The following is a 26,770-nucleotide window of genomic DNA, read 5'->3' as shown; positions in this document are numbered from 1 at the left end:
TTATTTTCCCTTTCAATCTGGCTTCACAGGGTGGTCCTATTCATGGCTATCCATCAGACATACAGCTTTGACTACTATCACCCCAAGCTATTGGCCCACTGTGTATACATACATATTACGTGCATACTGTGAACAGTGGGTTCTCTTTTACAGAAATGATATCCATATGAAACAAAGAGCAGTTGCTTTATATATAAATCCCCTGAAGCGGTTGCTCCTCACGGGCTCAGTTTGCTTCTGAACACCATCCGTATCAGGTGGGTCGCCTCTCTCGTCAGAGGATAAATGAGGAGCATGACTGGTAAAAGCATTACGCCTCCACTCATAAAGCAGTTAGATGGAAGTGTCTGTGGAGAGAGACCACCCTGTCAGGCAGCCACAGACAGACAGACAAACGTCTTCTGACTGCACAGCAGTCAGTCAGGTGGCGGTGGGACTCTGCAGGTGTTGCTGCTGCTTCATAAAGAAAGAAGACTGTTCTCCGTGCTTCAGGGAGACAGATATGCTCTTCTCTCCTCTTCCTCCTCTCCCTCACAGTGTCTTAGAAATGCACTGCTCTCCTGGTGTTTCATGCTCTGTTTCTCTTTCCTCCAAACTCCGAATGCAAAAGCCTTTGTTCGGATTCCTTCACTCTAAAATGTATTTATATGGATCGTGAATCACTTTCCCCAGTTAAGTTTGGATTAGCTGTGTTGCTCTGGATGGATAGCAGGCTCTCCTCGAGTTTGTTTCAATAGGCTGTTAGGCATCGTCCTTATGTGAGGGAAAGAATCATCTGCGTTCACCTTGTTTTTCTCCTGAAATCCTGGTCCATCTGTCATATTGAGAGGGAAAGTGTCGAAATCCTAGAAATGTGTATGATTTGGCACGTTATGAAAATATACAGTGCCTTGTAAAAGTATTCAGATCCCTTGGATGTATTCCCTTTATTGTGTTACAAAGTGGGATTAAAATGGATTGAATTTGCTTTTTCTTTTTTTTCTTTTTTTTAAATCTACACAAAATACTCTAATGTCAAAGTGGGAGAAAAATCATATCATTTTCAAGATAAATGAAATGAGTAAGATGTCGTTGCATAAGTATTCAGTTCCCTGAATCAATGCATGTTAGAAACACCTTTGGCATCGATTTTTAAAGCTGTGAATCTTCTTGGGTAAGTCTATAAAAGCTTTAGACACCTGGATTGTGCAATATTTGCCCATTATTCTTTTAAAAATTCTTCAAGCTCTGTCAATATGTTGGGGATCATGGCTAGACAGCAAGTCTTGACAGATTTTCAAGCAGGTTTAAGTCACAACTGTAACTTGGCCACTCAGGAACATTCACTTTCTTCTTGGTAAGCAACTTGTGTAGAGTTGGCCTTGTGTTAGGTTATTGGTCTGCTGAATGGTGAATTCCTCTCCTAGTCTCTGGAGTAAAGCAGACTGAAGCAGGTTTTCCTCTAGGATGTTGCATGTGCTTACCTCATCACGTTTCTATTTATCCTGAAAAACTCCAGAGTATTTGCCGATGTCAAGCATACCCATACCATGATGCAGCCACCACCATGCTTGAAAAGGAGGCATTTACTCAGTGCTGTGTTGGATTTTCCCCAAACAAAAAGTGTTACGCAACCAGTAAAGTGTCTTCCTTTGCTGGTTGCATACAAGATACATATTTTTGTATTCTTCTTTTCACTCTGTCATTTAGGTCATTATTGTTGAGTCACTACAATGTTGTTGATCCATTCTCAGTTTTCTCCCATCACAGCCATTGAAAAAGGTAGCTGTTCTAAAAGCACCATTATAAACTGGGTGGTTCGAGCCCTGAATGTTGATTGGCTGATAGCCATTATATACGGTCTGATATACAATGGCTATGACAAAACATGTATTTTTACTGCTCTAATTACGTTGATAACCAGTTTATAATAGCAATAAGCTTCCTCAGGGGTTTGTGGTATATGGCCAATCTCAACGTCAACAGTGAAGAGGCGACTCTGGGATGCTGGCCTTCTAGGCAGAGTTGCAAAGAAAAAGCCATATCACAGACTGGCCAATAAAAAGAGAAGATTAAGATGGGCAAAAGAACACAGACATTGGACAGAGGAACTCTGCCTAGAAGGCCAGCATTCCGGAGCCGCCTCTTCACTGTTGACGTTGAGACTGGTGTTTTGCGGGTACTATTTAATGAAGCTGCCAGTTGAGCACTTGTGAGGCGTCTGTTTCTCAAACCAGACACTTTAATGTACTTTTCCTCTTGCTCAGTTGTGCACTGTGGCCTCTCACTCCTCTTTCTATTCTGGTTAGAGCCAGTTTGTGCTTTTCTGTGAAGGAAGTAGTATACAGCGTTGTACGAGATCTTCAGTTATTTGGCAATTTCTCGCATGGAATAGCCTTAATTTCTCAGAACAAGAATAGACTGACAAGTTTCAAAAGAAAGTCTTTGTTTCTGGCCATTTTGACCCTGTAATCAAACCCACAAATGCTGATGCTCCAGATAGTCAACTAGTCTAAAGAAGGCCACTTTTATTACTTATTTAATCAACACATTTTCATGTGTACTAACATAATTGCAAAATGGTTTTCTAATGATCAATTAGCCTTTTAAAATTATAATCTTGGATTAGCTAACACAACGTGCCATTGGAACACAGGAGTGATGGTTGCTGATAATGGGCCTCTGTACGCCTATGTAGATATTCCAGAAAAACTCTGCCGTTTCCAGCTACAATAGTCATTTACAACATTAACAATGTCTACACTGTATTTCTGATCCATTTGATGTTATTTTAATGGACAAACATTAAAATAACAAGGACATTTCTCAGTGACACCTAACATTTGAACGGTGGTGTATATAAAACATCTCCCACTTTGACAGAGTATTTTGTGTAGATTACAATTATATTACCAAAAATTACAATTACCATTTTAATCCCACTTTGTAACACTAAATGTGAAGAAATCCAAAGGGTCAGTGTACTTTTGCAATGCACTGCATACTTTTTGTCTGAGTTGAGCATGTTAACTGCCTTGTGACACTTAATTTCTGCTTGAAAAGTACTTCAAAGACCAGAACTTGACTTGAGTTTATCGAACACTGTTGTTTTACAAAACCAATGAACCACTCGCTCTAGGTCTAGGGGTCTTAGGCCTGCTTAATTATACAGTCCATCTCAAATACTAGGTTCTACAGAAGAACAAAGGGTCATAATCTTCTAACTCAAATGTCTAATTGTGAGAGGTTTCTTCTCACCTGTAGATGAAAGGACTAACGAGGTGATCGTTGGAACTGACCAGCTGATGGAGATCTAGACCAGGGGGAAGACTGAGCGACGGGAACAACACCTTATTGGCCGATCCAACAGACCACAGCAGTGAGGCAAACTAACCGACCACCAGGCAGTCCCACACCTCACCATCTCATTGTCTTTTTTTTTACATTGTGTCCAAATAAAAGCAATTTTATTTATCCCATGGATCTGTTTCAGTGGTGTTCTTTGTGTGAGTCTTGTCTGTTATTTCTGGGTGATTTCTATAAAGTTTTGTTAAGTGTTTGTTTGGTCCGTGTGTTGTCGTCTATACATACATTTCTTCACACGACTATACAGCCTGGTAGTCTGTGTCTGTGCCGTGTGGTGCAGCAGAGGACCAGAGCAGCACATTGGGGGTTACATTTATTTGTACACAAAAATGGTGGGCTGGACCACCCAGTGAGATCTCATCAAGTAACACATCCCTCCCACGTTCACAAACTGATAGAAATTTAGGAGTTGGTCTCTTGACTTTTTTTCTTCTTTGCTGTCAACGATTTATTGCATTCTTTCACCAGCGCATTTCTTAAATTACAGGTCTGAAGTACCTTAGTCACAAACAACGACAGATCTCCAGGAAGATGCTCCGTCAATCCTGTGATTTACAGCTGCCTGCTTCATATTGTGTCCGTGACCAATAAAGTCATTTATCGTCATTGGCAGAGTAATTATGTTGTCTGTCTTTTCTCTTTTGTTTTTGTCGTTAGTGACGCTAGAATAATAACTGAACTTTCAACTCACTTTTGTGTTGAATTTTTTTTTATACAGAAAATAGATTCAAGTCCCGATACAAAAGTTATTGTAAAACAAATTGTTGTAATCGAAATTGCCAACCACAATCTTCAAAGGACTCCTTTTTTGTGGCTATTTAAAGACTTGCATACATAGATAAATGGTAATATAAATTAAACAATGTTATTTTGCATTCTTCTTCCTGCTTTAAACTTTAACCCTTTCAGCTACCTCTGACCTGAGAGCATCAAGTCCAATTTATGAGATCTGGCATGGGTTGTTTTTTAAAGCCAGGTTTGTATATTTATACAGCAGCCAACTCCTGAGTTCTTGTGACTGTGTTAGTTAGGTGTTAACCTGTTCAGTGTCAGTCCCCACCTCTCTGGTCCGAATGTGGCAGATGCTTGTGTTTTCCAGGGCTCGGGATCAGATGTCATCCAACAGATCATATATCAGCTCTTGTCTCTGGGTTAGTCTCCATAGGGCTATTTGTTACTATGATAAAACAAGTCCCACCACCATGGACAGACTATAAAGGATTAAATTAATTAGAGTGGTCACTCAACAGAGTTTGGGAACTTTTTCAAAGCGATAAAAAGAAATTGAATCTTCATGTTTAATGTCTTCTAGATGTACCACTGCTATTATTTATGATTGTTGATTTCCTCTGTCCACACCTCTCCGTACCTCTGTCAGCTCAGCTGCATGGCTAGCCGTGAACGTTGGCAGGCTCTAATCCAAATAAAGATGCTAATGTTAACAGGCAGGCAGTGGTTTAATGTGCCTTTGGCAGTTACAGGAAGTAGTGTAAGTGCAGTGGTCCTTGTGAAGCCAATGGAGATGACATGTAGACAGTAATATAAATACTGTCCAGGAGCTGGTCCAAGAGCCTGTGTCCCAAATGGCACCATATTCCCTATTTAGTAGTGCAGTAAATAAATCAAATCAGTATAGGGATTAGGGTGCCTTTTGGGATGCACACCAGTTCTTGTGGAGGAGTACCCTGCCCTGACTTCCAGGCCAAACCGGGTACTGGTCACCCTGACCAAATGACATCTAGGGGGAGAGGGAAAATAAGTTTCAGGGCTTGGAGCAAAATAGGCAGTCACCCGCTCTGCTCCAAGGGAGGAGTGTGTGTGTGTGTGTGGTGGAGTTTGGGACTTTTGGGGTGGGTGGTTTTGGGGCTGGCAGGCTGAGCGTGTTGGAGGGTGAGAGACTGGCTAGGCCACCCAAGTGGCAAAAACCTTCATGTCTGGTGCTGACCTCTACACATTAACAGAACACTTCCTCAATTTGTCTTCTCTGTTCTTGAGGCACAAACTAATTTCCTCCCTTTTTTGCAGCCCTACCTTTTGAGACACTGCTGTGTCCCCCATGCCTCCCTTCAACCCTCACGCCCACCTCCAACACACAGAAGCACACACACACAGTGTCTTTTTAAGCAGCTCAACAGAAATAACACTTGCTTATGCTACTTTAACAAAGGGTGTGGGGGGGGGGGGGATCCATGTATAGTATAATAACCTATAGGAACGTGAGGCACACCAACTCCGATATATCTCAGTAGTAAACCACCATGGCTTTCAGCTAGCTAAACAAGCTGTGCAGCAGGTTAGAGGTATGATAAATGATCTGCACCATCGTCAGCAGACCAGACAAAGCCATGTTGGGCCATGTGCACAGCTTTTGTCACCAGTTAATGTATTTAATTGAGTCTGTCAGACAGTCTGGCAACCGGCTATTTTTATTTAGTGTTGCCAGATTAAATGCATTCCCCTGTGTGATGTGTTTTCTTTTATGGACGCAAAGCTCTTCTGGGTGATTGAACTGTCCCTGTCAGATGATATATGATACATACTCTTTGCTTACGTGTACCAGTTTGTAGTTTTAAACTTGCAAAGACGAAAGCAGTGCATCATTTCATATTACGTTTCAATGGATCGTGATGCAATGATGTCACAGTGCACTGGCTACACGTCAATGCATTTTATTTATAGTCTGTTCTCCTCGCTTTCTCTCAATTCAACCCCAACCCACCTCACAATATAGGTACATAATAGGTAGATAAATGATGAGCCCCATAAACAAAGTTGAATTCTGCCATTGTTGCCACCTGCCAAAGTCTGACAATACATCTTTAAGGGAACCAAACCATTCATTACGATGACAAAGGGGGAAAGAAATACATTATCATAATGAATCTTATCTCTGGCTGTGTGGCAAGTCTCTTCTTTTAAAGACACATCCCTTCAATGCTTACATATACACGTCATTCTGCTACAATGCACCTTTAGGCTTATGAATACTTAAGAAAGCCCTTCGTAAACATTCATTAAACATGCGCTCAATGAATATTGGTTTAGTTCGCTGTGTCTTTCTGTTGCTTCAAACACCAGCAGTAAAAAGATGACTTAAGAGTAAACGGTAGAAGTAAACAGTACCTAAGAATAGAGGATGACTTAAGAGTAAATAGGTCCCTCCATGGATTGTTCACATATTTGTGCTGCGTGCTTATTACTGTGTAAATATACTACTGTTATTACTTGTAATACTGTTGCACTGTTATCATTACGGTTTGGCACTTGTTGATTCAAATACATGATTGTGATATGTTTTGGTTATTGATTTATTCAAACCTGAAATCCATTTAGTTAATAGTGATTGTAATAGATTGTAATGGGTTCTGTTTGGACAAATATTGTTTAAAAGTGGACAAATGTGGGTTGAAAGTGGAATTAGTGCACTCTTTATGGAATGAATCTGTTGCAATAACGAAAAATACATTTCCCTTATACCAGTGGTATTCAAAGTCGGGGTCGCGACCCCTAGTGAGTTTGGGGGGAACTGCAGTGGGGTCGCCAATTATTTTTGGAACAAATCAAGAGTACTGGTTATTGTATGGGACTATATTCCATGTTTTTGGGAAAGTTAATTAGAAAATTCAATTTTGAGTAAATGTATTTATTGGTTTCTTTTCATTTTGATAAGAGATGAAAATGCAATTAATTGAAGGATATTTGTTAATGTTAAAGTCTAAATGTACTGATTTTAAGGTGTCATTAGATTTGGGGTGGGTGGAGTGAGAAATTCTTTGGGAAAAAAATCGGGTCCCCAGAAATTTTGCCATAAAAATATGCTCCCTGCTGAAAAAGTTTGAATACCTTATACCATGTTGAACATTGTAATTGTTCTGGTTACCGGAATGCTGTATTCACACATAATAGCAATGAAGTTATAAGTAGCCTATCAGCCATATGAAGTTACAGGTAGTTGTACGGTTGTAAAGAAAATGGAAATGAATGTATCTACAAAACTTTAAAGTTACTTATTTTGTTGACTTTCACATGATGTACAAAAATTGCCAATATGCCAAGTTCTACCCTTATGGGTTGGTTTCCTGGACACATATTAAAGGCATGGACACACCAGTAGAGTTTGCCAGCTGAGAGTACTTAGCACCTCTGAACAGAGTGCCGCTCCAGACGTAATTTGCTGGCATAATTTGCAAACCGAGTGAAAACTGGCCGAAAATGTCAGCAGTCAGATGCCTACCGGCGGGTGGTCCCTTAAACACACCGGGCCGAACAAAAAGTGAAAGAATTGCAGATGAACGGCAGATCAACATTCGGTGCGGAGTGTGCGGTCCCTAAGACTAGTCCTGGACTAAAAACCTATTTCAAGGGAGAATATCCATTGAGCTTGCTTTTTAGTCCAGGAATATGCTTAATCTGTGTCCAGAAGACCAGCCTTTTTAGCGTTTAAAACTTGAACTTCTCTGCATGTACTATTTCACAAATAACAACTAAACCACCAAGAAGCTCAATTTTATCCCACTTTCTAGGTGCTAACGTAAACTGCAAATGATTTGGCCCTGTCAGTTCATGTCAACTCTAACCTAGTAGAATGTGTGCCCGTCTCCACTGGTCCATATGAGAAAGAAATACAAGCACGCCTAGGTTTACGATAACTAATCACGCGGTCAACTGCAGCACAGATCGTGTGATGCGTGAGTGCGAGAGTGGTTCCGTACTTTGCAATTGCACATACAGAACCGGGGCTAGGCAGGCAGGCCAGGGCCCGAGAGGGAGCGGTTTATGTGGGGAGGCCGTGTGATGGCAGATATCTGGACAGCGCATGGTCATCTCTGGGGTTTATTTATCCAAGGCCTCTAGACCTCGGACGAGACCTCCCTCAGTTTGTTAGGCTTCAAGGGGCCCCCTACCACACAGGGCAATTCCTCACATTCCACATTAGCTCCAATTTCCAGTTGCCTTTTCCCCTCATCCAATTGAACAAATTGAGTAACTAGCTGATCTCTAGTACCACCCCTGCATGCCACCATGATATGAATATCCTTTCCCACTCATCTCTGTCCATGCTCACACACAGTATGTAGGCTAGACCTGGAGTCTGAGGTTTGCATTGAATGAAATCAAAAATCCCCTACAGTATTTAACATTGTGTATGTATACTGATATAGTTGCAATTATACATGTATGCTTCTCAAGTATCACACATTTAAAAAAATTAATAAAAAGGGAATCAAATTGGCAGTCCAATGTCATCTTGAAGGCCTGGGTTGAAAGCTACATGTTATCCACCAACTGAAATGTTTTTATAAAATGGCCAAATGATGCGTAGACTAAAAGAGAGTATGTCTCAGTCATGTAGGTGTGTGCTAATCTATTTAAATGTGAAGTCATTCTCTTCACAGTTTTTGAACAATGTACAAGATGAAAGGATTATAGAGCTGGGGGAAATACCCTTAATGGTTCCATAAAGTGGTAACTATTGCTGCTGTTACACATCCAAAGTGCAAGTAGCAAGTTTATTTAATGTATCAGCAGTTTGTTGTCCCATCTTGATTGTCACGTGTGACAACCATAATCATTTGTCGTCATTAAACTTCCTGTAATAAAGTGGTTATCAAGACAAGTGCATGGATTTTTTTCACTCCTGACTGCATTTATTTATTCAATAGAGCACAAATAATCTATACTTTATATTGCTTTTGTGCAGGCCTACACCATCCTGGTGTATACATGTCTTACATTCACTCTATAATAAACTCTATTGCCTTCAGACTCAGGTAAACAAAGTTAGAATGAAGTACTTGACAGTAGGCTGTGACAGAGAGGAAACAAATAACTACCTGGCAATAGTAGGAGGGTCTGCTCAGAGCTCTTTAGAAGTGAAATGTCCTACAGCAGGGCTAGTAGGCCTACCGCTGTCAATGTTGAAGACCGACACCACACACACTCACCACAGCTGTTTGGTAAACTGCACAGCACAGTGGAATTAAACATGTTAGTAAATCCTTAGCAATTAAGTGTAAATAGACACAACCACTGCACACATAATACAGTACCAAACAGAGTATATCTTGTTTAATGAAGTAGTGAGATTTATATAGGCCAAAGTCAAGCAAAGGAATTCACTTTGAAGGTGTGAACCATAGTCTGAGAGTTAGAATTTGTTTAAACCTACGTTAAAAGTAACCTTGAATGTTTTACAGTTAATAATACTTGGTTTACTTTATAAAGTTAAAAACTCTCATGCCAATAGATAAGGCTAGTTTAGTACACAATTTTGACTATTCAGTCCCTTGTATTTATGTGTGAGAAACTACTCGATTAATTTCTACTTTTATTTATATCCGACTCTGGATTCAAAAATAAATGGTCTGTTTTATCAATAGATGGCATGTGTGATTGCTTCTTATAACCGAGATAAGGCAATTGGGAGTGTGCAGAACAGGGCAGGCAGCAGTGTGCTGAGTTTATTGAAAGAGTTCCTCTCTCTGACGCCCCCTCGCTCTCCCCCCTCCCCTCGATTTGAAGGGCTGCCTGGGTGGTCTCCCCCTCTCTCCACTTTGGTGAGCTGTTGCTTAGCAGCTAATAATAGGAGATGTTTGCAAAGTAATTTGCCTCTTCCTTGGCCAATGAGAACCAGAGCGCTTTTCCATCAAACCACCCTTTTCAGGATTTGCAGAGGGGCTAACTTCTCCAAATGTTACTGCTACGGGATCAGAGGCAGACTTAAGAGATCTGATCGAGACGTTCCTACTTCGAAACGTTGTTTTATAAGCTATTAGGACGGATGAAGACTGAAGGATCTATACGGATTTGGGCACATAATGTTGGGATGGAGTTGCAAGACTTTGGCTCAAGGAAAGACTAGAATATATTATCCAAACTTTTACCCGGTGGATGCGTTAGTATTCTATCTTGGATTATTGTCGCTTTTGCTGAACTCGCACTGTTTCTCTCTTGCTTTGCTCTGTGCTTTGTTTTCTTGTTTGGACTATGGCCTCGGATCCCAGAGTCCCAGGGGCCGGTGTTTTTGGAGATTTACCCCCAAATTATATGCGTTCTCCGCCGCCAGTAAACTCAGATCTTCTCCGGAGACCCAGCTACTGCCACGCTGCTTTCGCATTAAAACAGATTTCTAAGGTGATGAAATGCTTTCGATGGAATATGCTTACTGTTTCATTCATCGTCTCTGTGAATGAGTGTTATGTTCTGGTACTTTTGCGGAAACTGATGTTACTACTAATCGAATGGAGGAATATCAATTGTGGGAGTTTTATGTCAAAATGTCATACAATGTGATATTTCGCTGTTACATTGTAACATTTACTGGCACGCACTGATTTTTCACTTCCAGTCCGGATCCCCCTATGAATGAGAATAACTTTATCCATTCATTTTTACAAGCAATACAACTCCAAATAGTTATTTCTGCGTGTGTGGGATCTGTTCAACTCTATTTGTAAGAAGTTAGACTCAGGGTCCCCGTTGTGGGCTAGTTTGTTTGAAAATGCAGTGGGTCTTACAGAGGAATTCACTGATTACGTTTTATCTGACAAAGCATCACTGGACCGCATGAACACTTGGAAATGTGTCAAAACTCCTAAGTGAAACCAAAACATCTGTCCAGTGTCTGTACTAGACCGGTGACATTGTTTGTAAAGTTTGAAAGGGTATAGTAGAAGGTCTTCAGACAGTGTTTTCATTTTAAATTATAGGAGTAGGGATTTTTGGTATAGGAACTGCTTATTGTCAAATCCTTGCATAGCCTGTAAGGTATGTAGCCTATGAATGAAAGTACGGTGTAGTCTACATCACTCCTGACTCAAATATGTGCAATCTTTTCATCTTTCAACTTCCATTTAAAACTAGGAGTTGCGTTAGTGCACAACAGCATTAGGTTTCATATTTTTTACCAGGAGGTTGTTAGGGGCAGCTGGCTGAGTGTTTAAAAAAGGAAATATAGTAAGATTGGACAAAAATGGAAGTCCTAGTCCAAGTACACAAAAGTGTTCAAATCAAATTGTATTGGTCACATACACATATTTAGCAGATGTTATTGCTGGTGGAGCAAAATGCTGTTCCTAGCTCCAACAGAGCAGTAATATTTAACAGTGCAGTACTGTCTAAAACGATTCACAACAATACACACACATCTAAAAGTAAAATAATGGAATTAAGAAATATATAAATATTAGATTGAGCAATGTTGGAGTGGCATTGACTAAAATACAGTAGAATAGAATACAGTATATACATATGAAATGAGTAAGGCAGTATGTAAACACGATAGCCTCTAGTAGATGCTTATTTAATCCTAGTTGTTAGTAGGTCATTGAGGGCCCAACATAAAAAAGGGTAAAGCAATGGCCAGTCTTTGGATTGGAATTGGCCCTCACAGTTGGCACAAGCGAGGTCAGGGTGCCACTCATCACCAGAGGCATGGGGGTTTGCTATGGAATCAAAACCCATGACATCACAATTATGGTTACATGGTTTGGACTTAACAATAATAAACAGCATAGTTGTCAAATGGGATATAAAGTATTCTATGCTGTTCTTGTGTAGCCTACTACACATGAATAATACACTACTAACAATTAGGGTTCTGGCTGGTTATATTCTGATATTCACATGGTCTCTAGATCTGACATTATCTCAGTGATGTATTTCACATAGATATGATTTGCTTACAGGACAACTGACATGAAGACTCAAGTAGCTGACTAATACAGTAGATACTGTAATGTTGAACATGCCCTTAAGTATGTCACATTATCACAATGAAAGTCATACTCGAGTTAGCTATCTTATTAGCATAGCATTCTCTGCTCTTGTAGTTGATTCTTAGTAATACTAGAAAGACTAGTATATTGAGTTTTTTTATTATCTTACAGTTAGATGCAATGTAGTCTTCCATTAGTGAATACTTGTACTTGTCTATGCCATAGCCATACATTCCATGTAATGCAATAGGTTGTTATTAACTTGTAATAACAATGTAATAACACTTTTCTCTCCCTCCGTGTTCCTCCTGTCTCTTTAGGGGAAGGCTGTGGGTCAGAAAGCCCCGTTGTGGGTTCGGGCGAGGTTCCAGGCTCTCCTATTTTCTTTGGGCTGTCACATCCAGCGACATTGTGGAAAAGTCCTTTTCATTGGACTGCTTGTGTTCAGTGCCTTGTCTGTGGGTTTGCGGGTCGCTGCCATTGAGACGGACATTGAGCAACTATGGGTTGAAGGTGAGTCTGGCGTTTCAGTTTCGGGGTATGGTTTGGGGGGTTGTCTGGGAAGGGGAGAAAGGGGTCGTTTCTTTGCCCAAATGAACTTGTTGGAGACATTTTGCCATCTAAACTACTGAAGGGGGGACAGGAAACTGTATGGGTGCTGTCTGACTGATTTGTCGATCAGTAGTTGAGATGGCTGTTTTTTTTTAGAGACGATGCTCTACAGTTGTTATTCATGATTGGGTGATATATAAAAATGTGTTGTTTTTTTTCTTTGTAATTTTTAGTAAAATTGAAAGTTGTGATACTTTGTAAGCTCTGCACTTTTGAGTGTGTTGTTTGCTGATGCCAAAGTTGCTTTGCATTGAGAATGGGTCAAGATATTCCTACTTTATTGCACACAAGGAGCTAGCATTGTTGTTCCCTGCATATGCAGGCCTTCTCTTGTTCTTCTCATCAGCCTTGTTTTGTTTGCCATGGTGGTTCCATGATCCATGTATTATTTGCCGTCCTTTCTGTGTGCAGGCTGGGTTATCTGTGCATATTCGGGCAGCTTTATTTGGTTTTCACACTGCCAAATTCCTTTTAAGCCCCCTAGGCTTTTGCCGCACTCCTGATCCCAAGAGCAGATGGGCTGTGTGAATCGTTAGCCATCTTTGAGGAGCTGACCCTCCCCCCTAGCTCCCTGTGTGGTCCTTAACTATTCTTGGATTCCATTCAACAATAAAGGCACCCCCTTTCCTACAAAAATATGTTAATATGACTGAAGATTTCCCACCTGTTTTGGACATTCTAAAAAGAGTCACAGCAGTTGTAGTATAAACACTCCCTAAAGGTTGTATCTTTCAGTATCTGTGTATTTTATTCCTTACCAACACTTTGGCTGGGAAGGGGACTACTCACTTGTTGTCAATGAAATGCCTGTGGTCTGAAACACTGTGTTTGAGTTTTTGTCAGATTGGTGAAGCCAAAGATTTTCAGATTTACTTGTCAGATTGTAGTTGTTGTCTGAGTCTGACTCACAAACAAGATGTGAAATTATCGCAGTGTAATTTGTCATGATCATAGTATTTTGGTAATGTGCTAGTGTGTATTTCATACACATTAAATAAACTAAACGTTTGTCTTCTGAAAGGAGGTTGTTAGATGTAGCCATAGGGTTTGTTATGCCTAATCATGGAGTCATTCTGAGAGTGAAATGCCCAAATGCTGAAAAGGAATGCTGTTCCTTTAAGAGGCAGTGCCCATGTTTCTAAAGTTTCTGCCTGTGTTGTTTCCCCCAATAGCCCATTGACAAAGCTGCTCAGAGTTGAATGAAAAGTAAGTGGTTTGGTAACAAGGAGAGGTTAGATCTTCTCACACACACACACACACACACACACACACACACACACACACACACACACACACACACACACACACACACACACACACACACACACACACACACACACACACACACACACACTTTCACAAAAGGGAGGAAATATTTCCTAATAGAACAGAGAAGTTCATTGCTCTCTTAGAAAATATGAGTGTCCAAAGAACATTATTTTATTCATCAACAACCAGTCTGGACTCAAACTTTAAAAATAGCAAGTGTAGAAGGCTTAATCTTTTGTCATTACAGAACGTACGTCTATAGGGTCTTCTTGTCAACACATGCAGAGGTGTATTCTGACCACATATGAGGGATGAGGGTGCTGATATGAGGACTCCTGGGCTCACACTTGGCCAGCTGGGAGTTCCTGAGAGCATATGTCCTCCATCATATATCCTCAGGCCATATCTGTCCCCAACTCAACCCCCACCCAAATGTCATGTTTGCCACCATGCTAGTGTAGATGTCTGGCTGCTTGTGAAGTCAGACCACCAGGCTCCTTACCTTAGCCTACCCTATACCCTACCTGGCCTATCCCATTCTACCCAAGCCTAACCTAGCCCAGGATAATGTGCTAACACTTGTGCCATAGGACAATAGAAAATAGTGTTTTGGAGAGAATTTGTTTTCCGACCCCGATAATGCAAATCCCTGCTGTACACTGTCACTACAGCCTTAGCTGGGACTAGTGTTTCTGTTCTGAATGTTGATATACTATTGGTGGTATATAAACCAGTAGTTGGTGCTAGTCAGAAACATATGGGAGTAGGTTTCTTCAAACTGAGGAAAGGTGTGGTAGTTAAACATATGGTACCTGTTAAGGTGTATATATGGGGTTGTGACAGATACAAGCCTAAACGGTTCTTTCTCTAGGTGGACAGACTACTTCCACTGGTTGGCTAATATAGACAGAATGCTGACTAAATTCAGCTAAGGAACCTTTTTTTGTTAGTCATGTGTTGTTTTCCTTTGGACATTTTTTGCTCCTGCAGAAGCAATGAAGAGCAAGCAACAACACAGGAAAGGGGGCTAGCAGTCATGGGTGGGACCTGGGGAGAATGTGACCTAGTGTGTATTGTCTGTAGGAAGAAAAGGGGAATAATGAAGTGAAGTGTAGGGAGATGAGGTTGGGGGTGGGGGAGCATTGGGGTTGAAGGTTTTAGGGGTATACACTTCAACATTTTCCCATTCCCTAAAAACAACAGTATGGCTTCTCTCTCAGGACACATTTCTCTCACCAGTTCAAGCAGGACTTAGAAGAAAAGGTATATTGCCTGGGTAGGGAGTTGTTTTTTCTGGATGTAATATATGTTTAGCTATAGCGTTATTACTATGGCAACAGTAGATTACCCAAAGGTTTGATATTTTGTAGTGGGTAAAATATACCACCAAAGAGCAGCAAAAAGTTTTGAAACGAGCATTTAGAGTGGAAAATAAATGTTTACATGAAATGTACAAGTATGTACTTGTAGCCCACATGAACTAAGCCCATCCTTCTTGACACAGTTTTGATGATCTTGACAGACATGTACACACAGACAAGCTGTGCAAATATTACAAAGTGACTTGGGATTTGTGTTTTAAAAAGAGACTGTAGAAGTGGGGAAAATAACATATACAGAGAGCATGGATGACCTACTCCACATGGCAAACAGTAGGTACCTTCTAGAGCCCTAGCAGCACGAGGGGAACAGTAGGTACCTTCTAGAGCCCTAGCAGCACGAGGGGAACAGTAGGTACCTTCTAGAGTCCTAGCAGCACGAGGGGAACAGTAGGTACCTTCTAGAGCCCTAGCAGCACGAGGGGAACAGTATGTACCTTCTAGAGCCCTAGCAGCACGAGGGGAACAGTAGGTACCTTCTAGAGCCCTAGCAGCACGAGGGGAACAGTAGGTACCTTCTAGAGCCCTAGCAGCACGAGGGGAACAGTATGTACCTTCTAGAGCCCTAGCAGCACGAGGGGAACAGTAGGTACCTTCTAGAGACCTAGCAGCACGAGGGGAACAGTATGTACCTTCTAGAGCCCTAGCAGCACGAGGGGAACAGTATGTACCTTCTAGAGCCCTAGCAGCACGAGGGGAACAGTATGTACCTTCTAGAGCCCTAGCAGCATGAGGGGAACAGTAGGTACCTTCTAGAGCCCTAGCAGCACGAGGGGAACAGTAGGTACCTTCTAGATCCCTAGCAGCACGAGGGGAACAGTTGGTACCTTCTAGAGCCCTAGCAGCACGAGGGGAACAGTAGGTACCTTCTAGAGCCCTAGCAGCACGAGGGGAACAGTAGGTACCTTCTAGAGCCCTAGCAGCACGAGGGGAACAGTAGGTACCTTCTAGAGCCCTAGCAGCACGAGGGGAACAGTAGGTACCTTCTAGAGCCCTAGCAGCACGAGGGGAACATGTGGACGCTTCAGTGTTTGGAACAGTTATCTAAACAAAAATGCAAGGTAAATGCTATAATTAATCAGAAAATACACAGTCTTCCAGTTCAGGGTCTGCTACAAGAGAATGAAAGGTCTATGAGGCATTATTGGAGGTGAATGGCAAGCCACAGAGCCCCAGCTAGATAAATAAACTCCAACTGCTGAGCCTCAGACCTCACCAGTAGAAAGAACAAACAAGGGCAGAGTCAACCTGGGTCAGTTGAAAATGTTTATTTCAACCCCCCCAACCCTCTCCCTCCCTTCCTTCGTTCCCCCCACACCTCCCACCACTCTGCAATCATCCAGCCTCAGTCCTCTCCTCAAGGAGCAGACACGGGCTGAATGCAAAAGCTCACCAACTCCCTCAATTATTGAAGTCGCCATTAACCGTCCACTGTGGACAGAATTATAATATACAGTGCTAAGTTATATCCTTTTTGGATATTTACAGTATTAAAGCAGTGACTCATAGCTGTGTATCTTTTCAAGTTGTGTAGTGTTTATGGGACTTGGCTTTTTTACATGTATAATTACATTTCAGCACTATATGTAACTGTAGACCTGTTTAGCATCCTGTATTTTATGTTGCTTGAAAGTCATTGCAGACACTGGTGTGCATTTTTGGGAGTGCTGAAGGCCTATCTCTGTTACAGACCTCCTGCAAGCACAGTCTCACACATCTCCTGTATAATCTCTATTTCATTCACTTGGACAGTTTCTTAAATCCTGCCAAAAGAGATTGTTCTCCTTGGTCAACTTTAAATAGAGTGACACCAGTCACCTTTTTGGGTAGAGTTTGCCCGTTTTCCTCTCCGCTTGCCCCCTCTGGAAAAAGAAGAATGGAGAAAAACATTTTCTTTGTACTTGGTGTGGAGGGGGGGGAGAAATGGTCCTTGGGCTCAATAAATGTATTTCTAGGCTGAATGAGACCAGCAATTTGGGACATTTTTGCCTTTCACCATGGGATGAATGTATGTTTCAACCACACATTAAGCTGCATTAGCAGCCAGTGGAGTGCCTAATGTGACTATTTTTCGCAGCAGCCAACACTAGGGATGATTAGCATAATTAGTACAGGCAAGCCTATACATATGGAAATGTAAAGTGCCTAAATGCCAACACCAGTGGAAATCTATGTCAATGCTGACAGAAGTATCAAGATCTGAATAGATTGTAACTGAAACGGATTATTTTTGCCTTTCACTTTTAATGGTATTTTTACAGTTCTTCCTCTGAAATTGAACTTCATTTCTCATCCTCTCACTTTTTGGGGGGAAGGAATACCTCACTGTCCTCTCCTTTTACCACCTTGTCCAATTCAGACCCCCCCCCCCCAAACATACACACACACACACACAGACCGACACACACTGTATTTCTATAGTTAAGGTAGAAAGCCAAGCCCCCCACGCCTGCATTGTTTTATTTGCTGGGAAAAAGTCTTGGTCCATTTGCTTTTGTTGTGAAAGTTCCCTCTTTATTTTTTCCTGTTTGTTGGGAAACATCTGAAAGAAATTCAGGAGGGGAGTGACAAAAGCCTGCATTCAATCTCTGCTGACCTGCCTGGTTTCTCTCTGAATTAGGAGCCTCTCTATCTGCTAAGTAACACATTGAACTGGGATGGGGAGGTGCTGCTGAACTTGTAAAAGGATGGCCTATAGAAAATGTCAGTAGAACTAAAGCTTGATTTCAGTAAAGACTTGTTTCGCTCTCTGCCAGCCAGGGCCAAATCTATCACTCTGCTTTTATACTGCATGCTTTTTTTAATGGATAACAAAGAGCGGGGAAAGGGCAAGATGACGGACTGACAGTTCCTAAACAGAACCATTCCAGCAAAGTCTATTTTCTATGTGAATGTATTTGAGTGAGTGGCGAGGCTGTGTGCGCATTTAAGTTTGTACATCTGTGATTTTGCATCCTAGAAGGTCTAATCTGTGCTACAGTACAACACCGTATATTCTCTGTTTTATTCCTTTGAAGCAGGTAAAGCATGTCTCTTCCAGCATGTCTCTTCCTTGTGGGACTTCCTCCAAAGCAGCATGGGTCCTTTCAGTGGCCTCCTAATCCAGCTAATCTGGCCCACAACACTTTGAAGGTGGTCTCTGCTAATGGAGACTGGAATTGGACCTAGAGTTTGCATGCGAATGGTGCTGCTGCTGGCTCAGTCCTAATTGTTAACTGGGTTAATAATTGGGGGTTTTTGTGATGGCGCCTAAAAGTCTCTGAGCGAAGCTGGAGAAGTAGCTTGGCTTCTTGTGTGGGACTTCTTCCTCATTTGATTGGATACATTGTGTTGCCTTTGACCAAGACTTTTTGAGTTTGATCTCAACTGTTTACAATCACTAAACCTGTGCAGATGTATAGGCAGACAACATAACAGACAGGCATGGAGAGGATATACATTGATACAGTATGGTATGGGTGTCTCCTGTGAGGTCTGTGGGGCTGGTTTTTCCTGGGTGGTGGTGGGCTGGACATGAGGGAGATTGGAGCTGACAGGGTCCATCAGTGGTCTGACACCAAGGAGCAGGGGGCTTCATCTCCTTGGTTAATTACATGCCACTTTCCATACTGCCCACTGATAGGGGAGCTAACACACAGACACACACACACCAGCCTGATAGGTCTGCCTGGCCCTGGGTCCGGACTCTGGGTGGGAGGCCTTCTCCCTGAAACCTGCTACCATTGTCTGTCTGTCTCTGGCCAGCCCCAACCCCCAGCCTTCTTCTGAGAAGAAGTGAGAACCCCATCTGGATGGAGATTAGCTTCAGCTTTAGCATAGGAATGGCTATGGTAGGCAGTCCTCGCTCCACTATGTCTGTGATATAAACACGTTTGATTGATGCATAGCATCCCTGCATATGCTTGCAAGATGAGATGGACCATAACTGGGGATGAATTGGTCTGTAAAGGGGGTGTCACCTCCGGTGGTTGAAGTGAAAAATGGAACAGAGGGAGAACAAATGGAGGTGCTTTTCTTGGAGCGCAGCATCTTGACTGGGGTGGCTTTGTGAAGAAGTATGAGCTCCCTGATCTCTTCAACCATGTTATGTTGATTTGATTTACTGCTATCTTATTTCCCCATCCAATATGGGATTGTTGAAGGACGCTGATAGCTACATGTCTTAGGTTTTGACAACTGTCTCTTAATTAAAAGTTATTTTGGCTTAATGCTAACCCTTCACATGGGTTTCTGCAGGTTTTCAAAGGACCCCAAATCCAGACACTTCTCTATAACCTTCCTGACTGCTTTGTGAAAAGTATTTGGGCGCCTGTCTCTTTAATGGCTCCTGGTTGCAGGCTGAGTGGATCAGAGCAGAGAGTGGATCAGAGCAGAGAGTGGAGCAGAGCAGAGAGTGGAGCAGAGAGTGGAGCAGAGCAGAGTGGATCAGAGCAGAGAGTGGATCAGAGCAGAGGGTGGATCAGAGCAGAGAGTGGATCAATGCAGAGAGTGGATCAGTGCAGAGAGTGGATCAGAGCAGAGAGTGGATCAGAGCAGAGAGTGGATCAGAGCAGAGAGTGGATCAGAGCAGAGGGTGGATCAGAGCAGAGAGTGAAGCAGAGCAGAGAGTGGATCAGAGCAGAGAGTGAAGCAGAGCAGAGAGTGGATCAGAGCGGAGAGTGAAGCAGAGCAGAGAGTGGATCAGAGCAGAGAGTGGATCAGAGCAGAGAGTGGATCAGAGCAGAGAGTGGATCAGAACAGAGAGTGGATCAGAGCAGAGAGTGGATCAGAGCAGAGAGTGGAGCAGAGCAGAGAGTGGATCAGAGCAGAGAGTGGATCAGAGCAGAGGGTGGATCAGAACAGAGAGTGGATCAGTGCAGAGAGTGAAGCAGAGCAGAGAGTGAAGCAGAGCAGAGAGTGAAGCAGAGCAGAGAGTGAAGCAGAGCAGAGAGTGGATCAGAGCAGAGAGTGGATCAGAGCAGAGGGTGGATCAGAGCAGAGGGTGGATCAGAGCAGAGAGTGGATCAATGCAGAGAGTGGATCAGTGCAGAGAGTGGATCAGAGCAGAGAGTGGATCAGAGCAGAGGGTGGATCAGAGCAGAGAGTGAAGCAGAGCAGAGAGTGGATCAGAGCAGAGAGTGAAGCAGAGCAGAGAGTGGATCAGAGCGGAGAGTGAAGCAGAGCAGAGAGTGGATCAGAGCAGAGAGTGGATCAGAGCAGAGAGTGGATCAGAGCAGAGAGTGAAGCAGAACAGAGAGTGAAGCAGAGCAGAGAGTGGATCAGAGCAGAGCGTGAAGCAGCACAGGAGAGTTGAGCAGAGAGTGGAGCAGAGCAGGAGAGTGGAGCAGAGCAGAGAGTGGATCAGAGCAGACAGCAGAGCAGACAGCAGAGAGTGGAGCAGAGAGTGGAGCAGAGCAGGAGAGTGGAGCAGAGTGGAGCAGAGCAGAGATTGGATCAGAGCAGAGAGTGGATCAGAGCAGAGAGTGAAGCAGAGCAGAGAGTGGATCAGAGCAGAGAGTGAAGCAGAGCAGAGAGTGGATCAAAGCAGAGAGTGAAGCAGAGCAGAGAGTGAAGCAGAGCAGAGAGTGAAGCAGAACAGAGAGTGAAGCAGAGCAGAGAGTGGATCAGAGCAGAGCGTGAAGCAGCACAGGAGAGTTGAGCAGAGTGGAGCAGAGCAGAGAGTGGATCAGAGCAGAGAGCAGAGAAGGGAGCAGAGAGTGGAGCAGAGAGTGGAGCAGAGCAGGAGAGTGGAGCAGAGTGGAGCAGAGCAGAGAGTGGATCAGAGCAGAGAGTGGAGCAGAGCAGAGGGTGGAGCAGAGCAGAGGGTGGAGCAGAGCAGAGAGTGGAGCAGAGCAGAGAGTGGAGCATAGCAGAGAGTGGAGCAGAGCAGAGAGGGGAGCAGAGCAGAGAATGGATCAGAGCAGAGAGTGGAGCATAGCAGAGAGTGGAGCAGAGCAGAGAGTAGAGCAGAGCAGAGAGTGGAGCAGAGCAGAGGGTGGAGCAGAGCAGAGGGTGGAGCAGAGCAGAGAGTGGATCAGAGCAGAGAGTGGAGCAGAGAGTGGAGCAGAGCAGAGGGTGGAGCAGAGCAGAGGGTGGAGCAGAGCAGAGAGTGGAGCAGAGCAGAGAGTGGAGCATAGCAGAGAGTGGAGCAGAGCAGAGAGGGGAGCAGAGCAGAAAGTGGATCAGAGCAGAGAGTGAAGCATAGCAGAGAGGGGAGCAGAGCAGAGAGTGGAGCAGAGCAGAGAGTGGAGCAGAGCAGAGAGTGGATCAGAGCAGAGAGTGAAGCATAGCAGAGAGGGGAGCAGAGCAGAGAGTGGAGCAGAGCTAGTGAAGCCTCCAACTGGTGAGTGGTTGAGCTCTCTCTCACAGAGCAGAGCAGTGACTGAGTGTCGGGCCGGGGCCCCAACCGGGGTTCTAGCTGGGTGGTCCAGATGGGCGGAACGAGACACAAATAGCTATAATTTACTTCAGGATCCCTGTAATTACAGTCCCAAAGCTTGAAAGTCAGTTCCTGTAGATGTCCCAATGTATTAAATATGAGCGCAATGTCTCAAGTCAAACAAGTGTGTCTTCTTAAGTCTGGTTTGATTTTAATCAGAGTTCGAAAACAAGTTAACACGTACTAGTGTGTATGTAACCTGGGTGTTTCAGGTTGTTGTTCATTGGATAGGACAGTTTGTTCATGAGTGGCACCAAGGCTGACTTCAAAAGTGATGGCTTCACGAACATAAAGCACTTTGCTTTTGATTATTTGGTGGATAGGCACATTCTGCATTATCACAAATTACATTAGCTTACCTTCTTTTATGAATTCACAAGTAGGCTATGAAGGCTAGAAGAAAGCCGTGAAAGATTGTGATGTGTTTTGTTTCCAAGCCAGTTATAACTTGATCTTACACTTCGAGACCCGTTTTTCTCCTCCCTCAATTAGAGGAGCTGGCTCAGGATTGGGGGAGGTGGTGCGAGGAAGACAGACAGAGGACGAGAGAGAGAGAGGGAGAGAAGTGGAGAGAGGGAGAGAAGCAGAGAGAGGGAGAGAAGCGGAGAGAGGGAGAGAAGCGGAGAGAGGGAGAGAAGTGGAGAGAGGGAGAGAAGCAGAGAGAGAGAGAGAGAGAGAAGCAGAGAGAGAGAAGCGGAGAGAGGGAGAGAAGTGGAGAGAGGGAGAGAAGCAGAGAGAGAGAGAGAGAGAAGCGGAGAGAGAGAGAGAAGTGGAGAGAGGGAGAGAAGTGGAGAGAGGGAGAGAAGCTGAGAGAGGGAGAGAAGCGGAGAGAGGGAGAGAAGCGGAGAGAGGGAGAGAAGTGGAGAGAGGGAGAGAAGCGGAGAGAGGGAGAGAAGCGGAGAGAGGGAGAGAAGCGGAGAGAGGGAGAGAAGCGGAGAGAGGGAGAGAAGCGGAGAGAGGGAGAGAAGCGGAGAGAGGGAGAGAAGCGGAGAGAGGGAGAGAAGCGGAGAGAGGGAGAGAAGCGGAGAGAGAGAGAGAAGCGGAGAGAGGGAGAGAAGTGGAGAGAGGGAGAGAAGCAGAGAGAGAGAGAGAGAGAAGCAGAGAGAGAGAGAGAAGTGGAGAGAGGGAGAGAAGTGGAGAGAGGGAGAGAAGCAGAGAGAGGGAGAGAAGCGGAGAGAGGGAGAGAAGCGGAGAGAGGGAGAGAAGCGGAGAGAGGGAGAGAAGCGGAGAGAGGGAGAGAAGCGGAGAGGCGAGGTGGCCACAGCGAGAGCCAGCCTCTGCGGAATTGTCATGTAGTGGAACACGGAGGGGCAGACGAGCCCACTCTGATCCAGAGCGGTGTGTTTCATGTGCCCTTGGCATGGCCACAGATACCCTGCTCACTCTTTTCAGGGCAGCCTCTGGTAATTAGGGGGCTGGACTCCAGAGTTTCCTCTCAGGGCTTTGATGCTTTCATCCCGGCTCTGCATACCACATCAACAGAATTTCTGCCTCGTTGTTCTCCCTCATCCAACCCTGCCACCACCTTTTGTTCTTTCTCTCTCCTAGTTTCTCCCTCTCCTTCTCTGATGGGTTAGTTTCTCCCTCTCCTTCTCTGATGGGTTCGTTTCTCCCTCTCCTTCTCTGATGGGTTAGTTTCTCCCTCTCCTTCTCTGATGGGTTCGTTTCTCCCTCTCCTTCTCTGATGGGTTAGTTTCTCCCTCTCCTTCTCTGATGGGTTCGTTTCTCCCTCTCCTTCTCTGATGGGTTCGTTTCTCCCTCTCCTTCTCTGATGGGTTAGTTTCTCCCTCTCCTTCTCTGATGGGTTCGTTTCTCCCTCTCCTTCTCTGATGGGTTCGTTTCTCCCTCTCCTTCTCTGATGGGTTAGTTTCTCCCTCTCCTTCTCTGATGGGTTCGTTTCTCCCTCTCCTTCTCTGATGGGTTCGTTCTGGTATGGTGGAAGTTTGCTGTAAAGAATGGATAGCATATCGTGCCTTCGTTTTTTACTGAAACCGTCTGTCTAGGCTAGAGGCTGTGTTTTTGGTTGTTTCAGTTTCTTACACATTCAAGCCCCAGGTGAAACAGACTGTGAAACTGGGGATGGTGCTGCTGCCATTCTGTGTCGTGCCGTGTTGTTAGTGATGGGGTTTGGGCACAGTGAGGAGGATTTCCCTAACAGGACACATCTGCTTCACAGAGGGAGCCAATGAGAAGCTTTGACTCATTTCTCTTGGCTAGACGTTTTGTGTCTGAAGTGCCTTCAAAACCAACATTGGCAAGGGTGTTGGCCAATCTGTGTTCATGTGTATGTACTGCGTTCACTACACTCACGCGACACTCATTTCAATGCAGGGAGCCAACTCTGAACTTGTTTGTGTGTGTCTGCAATGCTTGTTGCACTAGTCTGATAATAATATGAGCTGTGCATAGTCATAATCAGCAGATTTCTCCCTGTCTCTCTCTCTCTCCATCTCTCCACCCCTCTCTCTCTCTGCTGTGGTCTCTGTATCACTTGGACCCATGCCAAGTACTCTGGTTTGAACTACACAGCTATTTAGAACCTAAGTCTTGGAGAGTCGGGAGGAGGGGTGGGCAGAAAGTTGAAAAACTGAAACTCAGCCTAATTAATTACTTTTTTTCCCACTACCCTCCCTGATTGCTATTAAATTAAACTGTGAATCTTAAAACTGAGTCTTAAAAAGGGTATATTTCTAGAACTGTACAATCTGTGGACCTTTCTGTTCTTCACTCTCTCTGTTGATTGACGTTTCAACTTGCGTCATGCTTCCTCTGCAGTGGTAATGAGGCTCAGCTGTCTTGCCACATCGCAGCGCAATGAACATAAATAACCCGATAGCCCTTATATACGTGGGAGATGAGATGAGTCTTTAACCCAATCCCCCCTCTCCATCTCTCTTCTTCTCTCTTCTAGCCGGTAGCCGAGTGAGTCGGGAGCTGCGCTACACCAAGGAGAAACAGGGAGAGGAGTCTGTGTTCACGTCACAGATGCTCATACAAACCCCCAAACAGGAAGGGACCAACATTCTGACACAGGGTGCTTTGCTGCTTCACCTGGAGGCAGCGCTCTCAGCCAGCAAGGTCCAGGTGTCTCTGTTTGGAAAGTAGGTAGACCCATGGGATCACTGGGATTACGTCACAGCTAAAGAAAGGGGGTTGTCCGGGCTTACATATATTTCATGTTCTGTATGTCTTCTCTCCTCAGATCATGGGATCTCAATAAAATCTGCTACAAATCTGGTGTCCCTATCATAGAAAATGTCATGATTGAAAGGGTAAGTTGATATTTTTTTAAAGGAAATATCCCTGCCTGTCATTTTTTTGTCCATGACTATTAACATGCATGTTTTTATTCTTTATTATGTAGTCTTGATAGTTTGCATAATAACTGATGAATGTATCCATGGTTTGCAGATGATTGACAAGCTGTTCCCCTGTATGATTGTTACCCCACTGGACTGTTTTTGGGAAGGTGCAAAGCTCCAGGGGGGGTCAGCATACTTACCGTAAGTTCCAGAATAATTGTTCTTCAAATTATGAAAATAGTTTTCTTCCATATTGCTTGGAAATACAGAATGTGTTTTAGTGTTTATATGAGTCAGCAATCTTGAATCCCAGTATTAGAGTTACGTTAGGGCCCGTGCCCAGCTAGCTTGGCCTCTTTCACCTTATTCCTACGTTGGGTTTGGCAGGGGCCAGGGAATGTGACTTGGCTACAAAATCTCAATTGACCTCCTGGTTCTCCCACACTCTTCATAACAAGAGGCTTTAGTTTGGATCCAATACAGTGGCGGCAGCAATAACCTACAGTGGTGGTGATAATAACCTAACATCAAGCTTTGACTAAAGAGCCGGTTAGCCCTGTTGTTAGGAAGAGGCCTACTTCAGTCGTCACCTATGCTTTTCCTGTCGTCGTAGCTGTGAGGGGGCTAACCCCCGCACACACGCACGCACACACACACACACACTGACACGCACACACAGTCCCCCAGCCGAGCAGGGGAAGGCCCTCATGGAAAGGGGACAGGGGGAGGGAGGGAGGGGATGGCTGCTACTGGGTGGGTTGGTAAAGGGGGAGAGGGAGGGAGGGAGGGAGGGAGAGATGGCTGCTACTGGGTGGGTTGGTAAAGGGGACAGGGAGGGAGGGAGGGAGGGAGGGAGGGAGGGAGGGAGGGGAGGGAGGGAGGGGAGGGAGGGAGGGAGAGATGGCTGCTACTGGGTGGGTTGGTAAAGGGGACAGGGAGAGGGAGGGAGGGGTTGGCTGCTACTGGGTGGGTTGGTAAAGGGGACAGGGAGAGGGAGGGAGGGGATGGCTGCTACTGGGTGGGTTGGTAAAGGGGACAGGGAGAGGGAGGGAGGGAGGGAGGGATGGCTGCTACTGGGTGGGTTGGTAAAGGGGGCAGGGAGAGGGAGGGAAGGGATGGCTGCTACTGGGGTGGGTTGGTAAAGGGGACAGGGAGAGGGAGGGAGGGAGAGATGGCTGCTACTGGGTGGGTTGGTAAAGGGGACAGGGAGAGGGAGGGAGGGAGAGAGAGATGGCTGCTACTGGGTGGGTTGGTAAAGGGGACAGGGAGAGGGAGGGAGAGGGAGAGATGGCTGCTACTGGGTGGGTTGGTAAAGGGGACAGGGAGAGGGAGGGAGGGAGGGGATGGCTGCTACTGGGTGGGTTGGTAAAGGGGACAGGGAGAGGGAGGGAGGGAGGGGATGGCTGCTACTGGGTGGGTTGGTAAAGGGGACAGGGAGAGGGAGGGAGGGAGGGGATGGCCTTGCTACGGGCCGTGGGTTGGTAAAGGGGGACACGGGGAGGGGGGGGGAGGGAGGGGATGGCTGCTACTGGGTGGGTTGGTAAAGGGGACAGGGAGAGGGAGGGAGGGAGGGGATGGCTGCTACTGGGTGGGTTGGTAAAGGGGACAGGGAGGGAGGGAGGGAGGGAGGGGATGGCTGCTACTGGGTGGGTTGGTAAAGGGGACAGGGAGAGGGAGGGAGGGAGGGGATGGCTGCTACTGGGGTGGTTGGTAAAGGGGCAGGAGAGG

The 26,770-nt window shown here is 44.7% G+C and overlaps 2 protein-coding genes across 3 annotated transcripts in view; both read left to right on the top strand.

Annotated features, from left to right (window-relative positions):
- LOC115169770 (translation initiation factor eIF-2B subunit gamma) overlaps positions 1–3,460 on the top strand; it is a 52,382-nt gene extending 48,922 nt beyond the window's left edge. Inside the window, exon 12 of the mRNA XM_029725695.1 lies at positions 3,244–3,460. Within this exon, the coding sequence (XP_029581555.1) occupies positions 3,244–3,296 (53 nt within the window). The 3' untranslated portion in view covers positions 3,297–3,460. The remainder of the gene's footprint in view (positions 1–3,243) is intronic.
- Positions 3,461–9,887: 6,427 nt separating this feature from the next.
- Positions 9,888–26,770, top strand: part of LOC115169769 (protein patched homolog 1) — a 35,868-nt gene continuing 18,985 nt past the window's right edge. The window contains exons 1-5 of one of the 2 annotated variants that reach the window (XM_029725694.1): positions 9,888–10,479; positions 12,383–12,575; positions 24,652–24,841; positions 24,943–25,012; positions 25,152–25,243. In XM_029725694.1, coding sequence (XP_029581554.1) covers positions 10,333–10,479; positions 12,383–12,575; positions 24,652–24,841; positions 24,943–25,012; positions 25,152–25,243 — 692 coding nt within the window. In that variant the 5' untranslated portion in view covers positions 9,888–10,332. The remainder of the gene's footprint in view (positions 10,480–12,382; positions 12,576–24,651; positions 24,842–24,942; positions 25,013–25,151; positions 25,244–26,770) is intronic. The other variant, XM_029725693.1, reaches the window with a different exon arrangement.

Source organism: Salmo trutta, chromosome 31, assembly GCF_901001165.1.
Source record: "Salmo trutta chromosome 31, fSalTru1.1, whole genome shotgun sequence".
Lineage (NCBI taxonomy): Eukaryota > Metazoa > Chordata > Actinopteri > Salmoniformes > Salmonidae > Salmo > Salmo trutta.
Note: the sequence above shows the minus strand (reverse complement) of the source record. Positions and strands in the feature narration are given on the sequence as shown.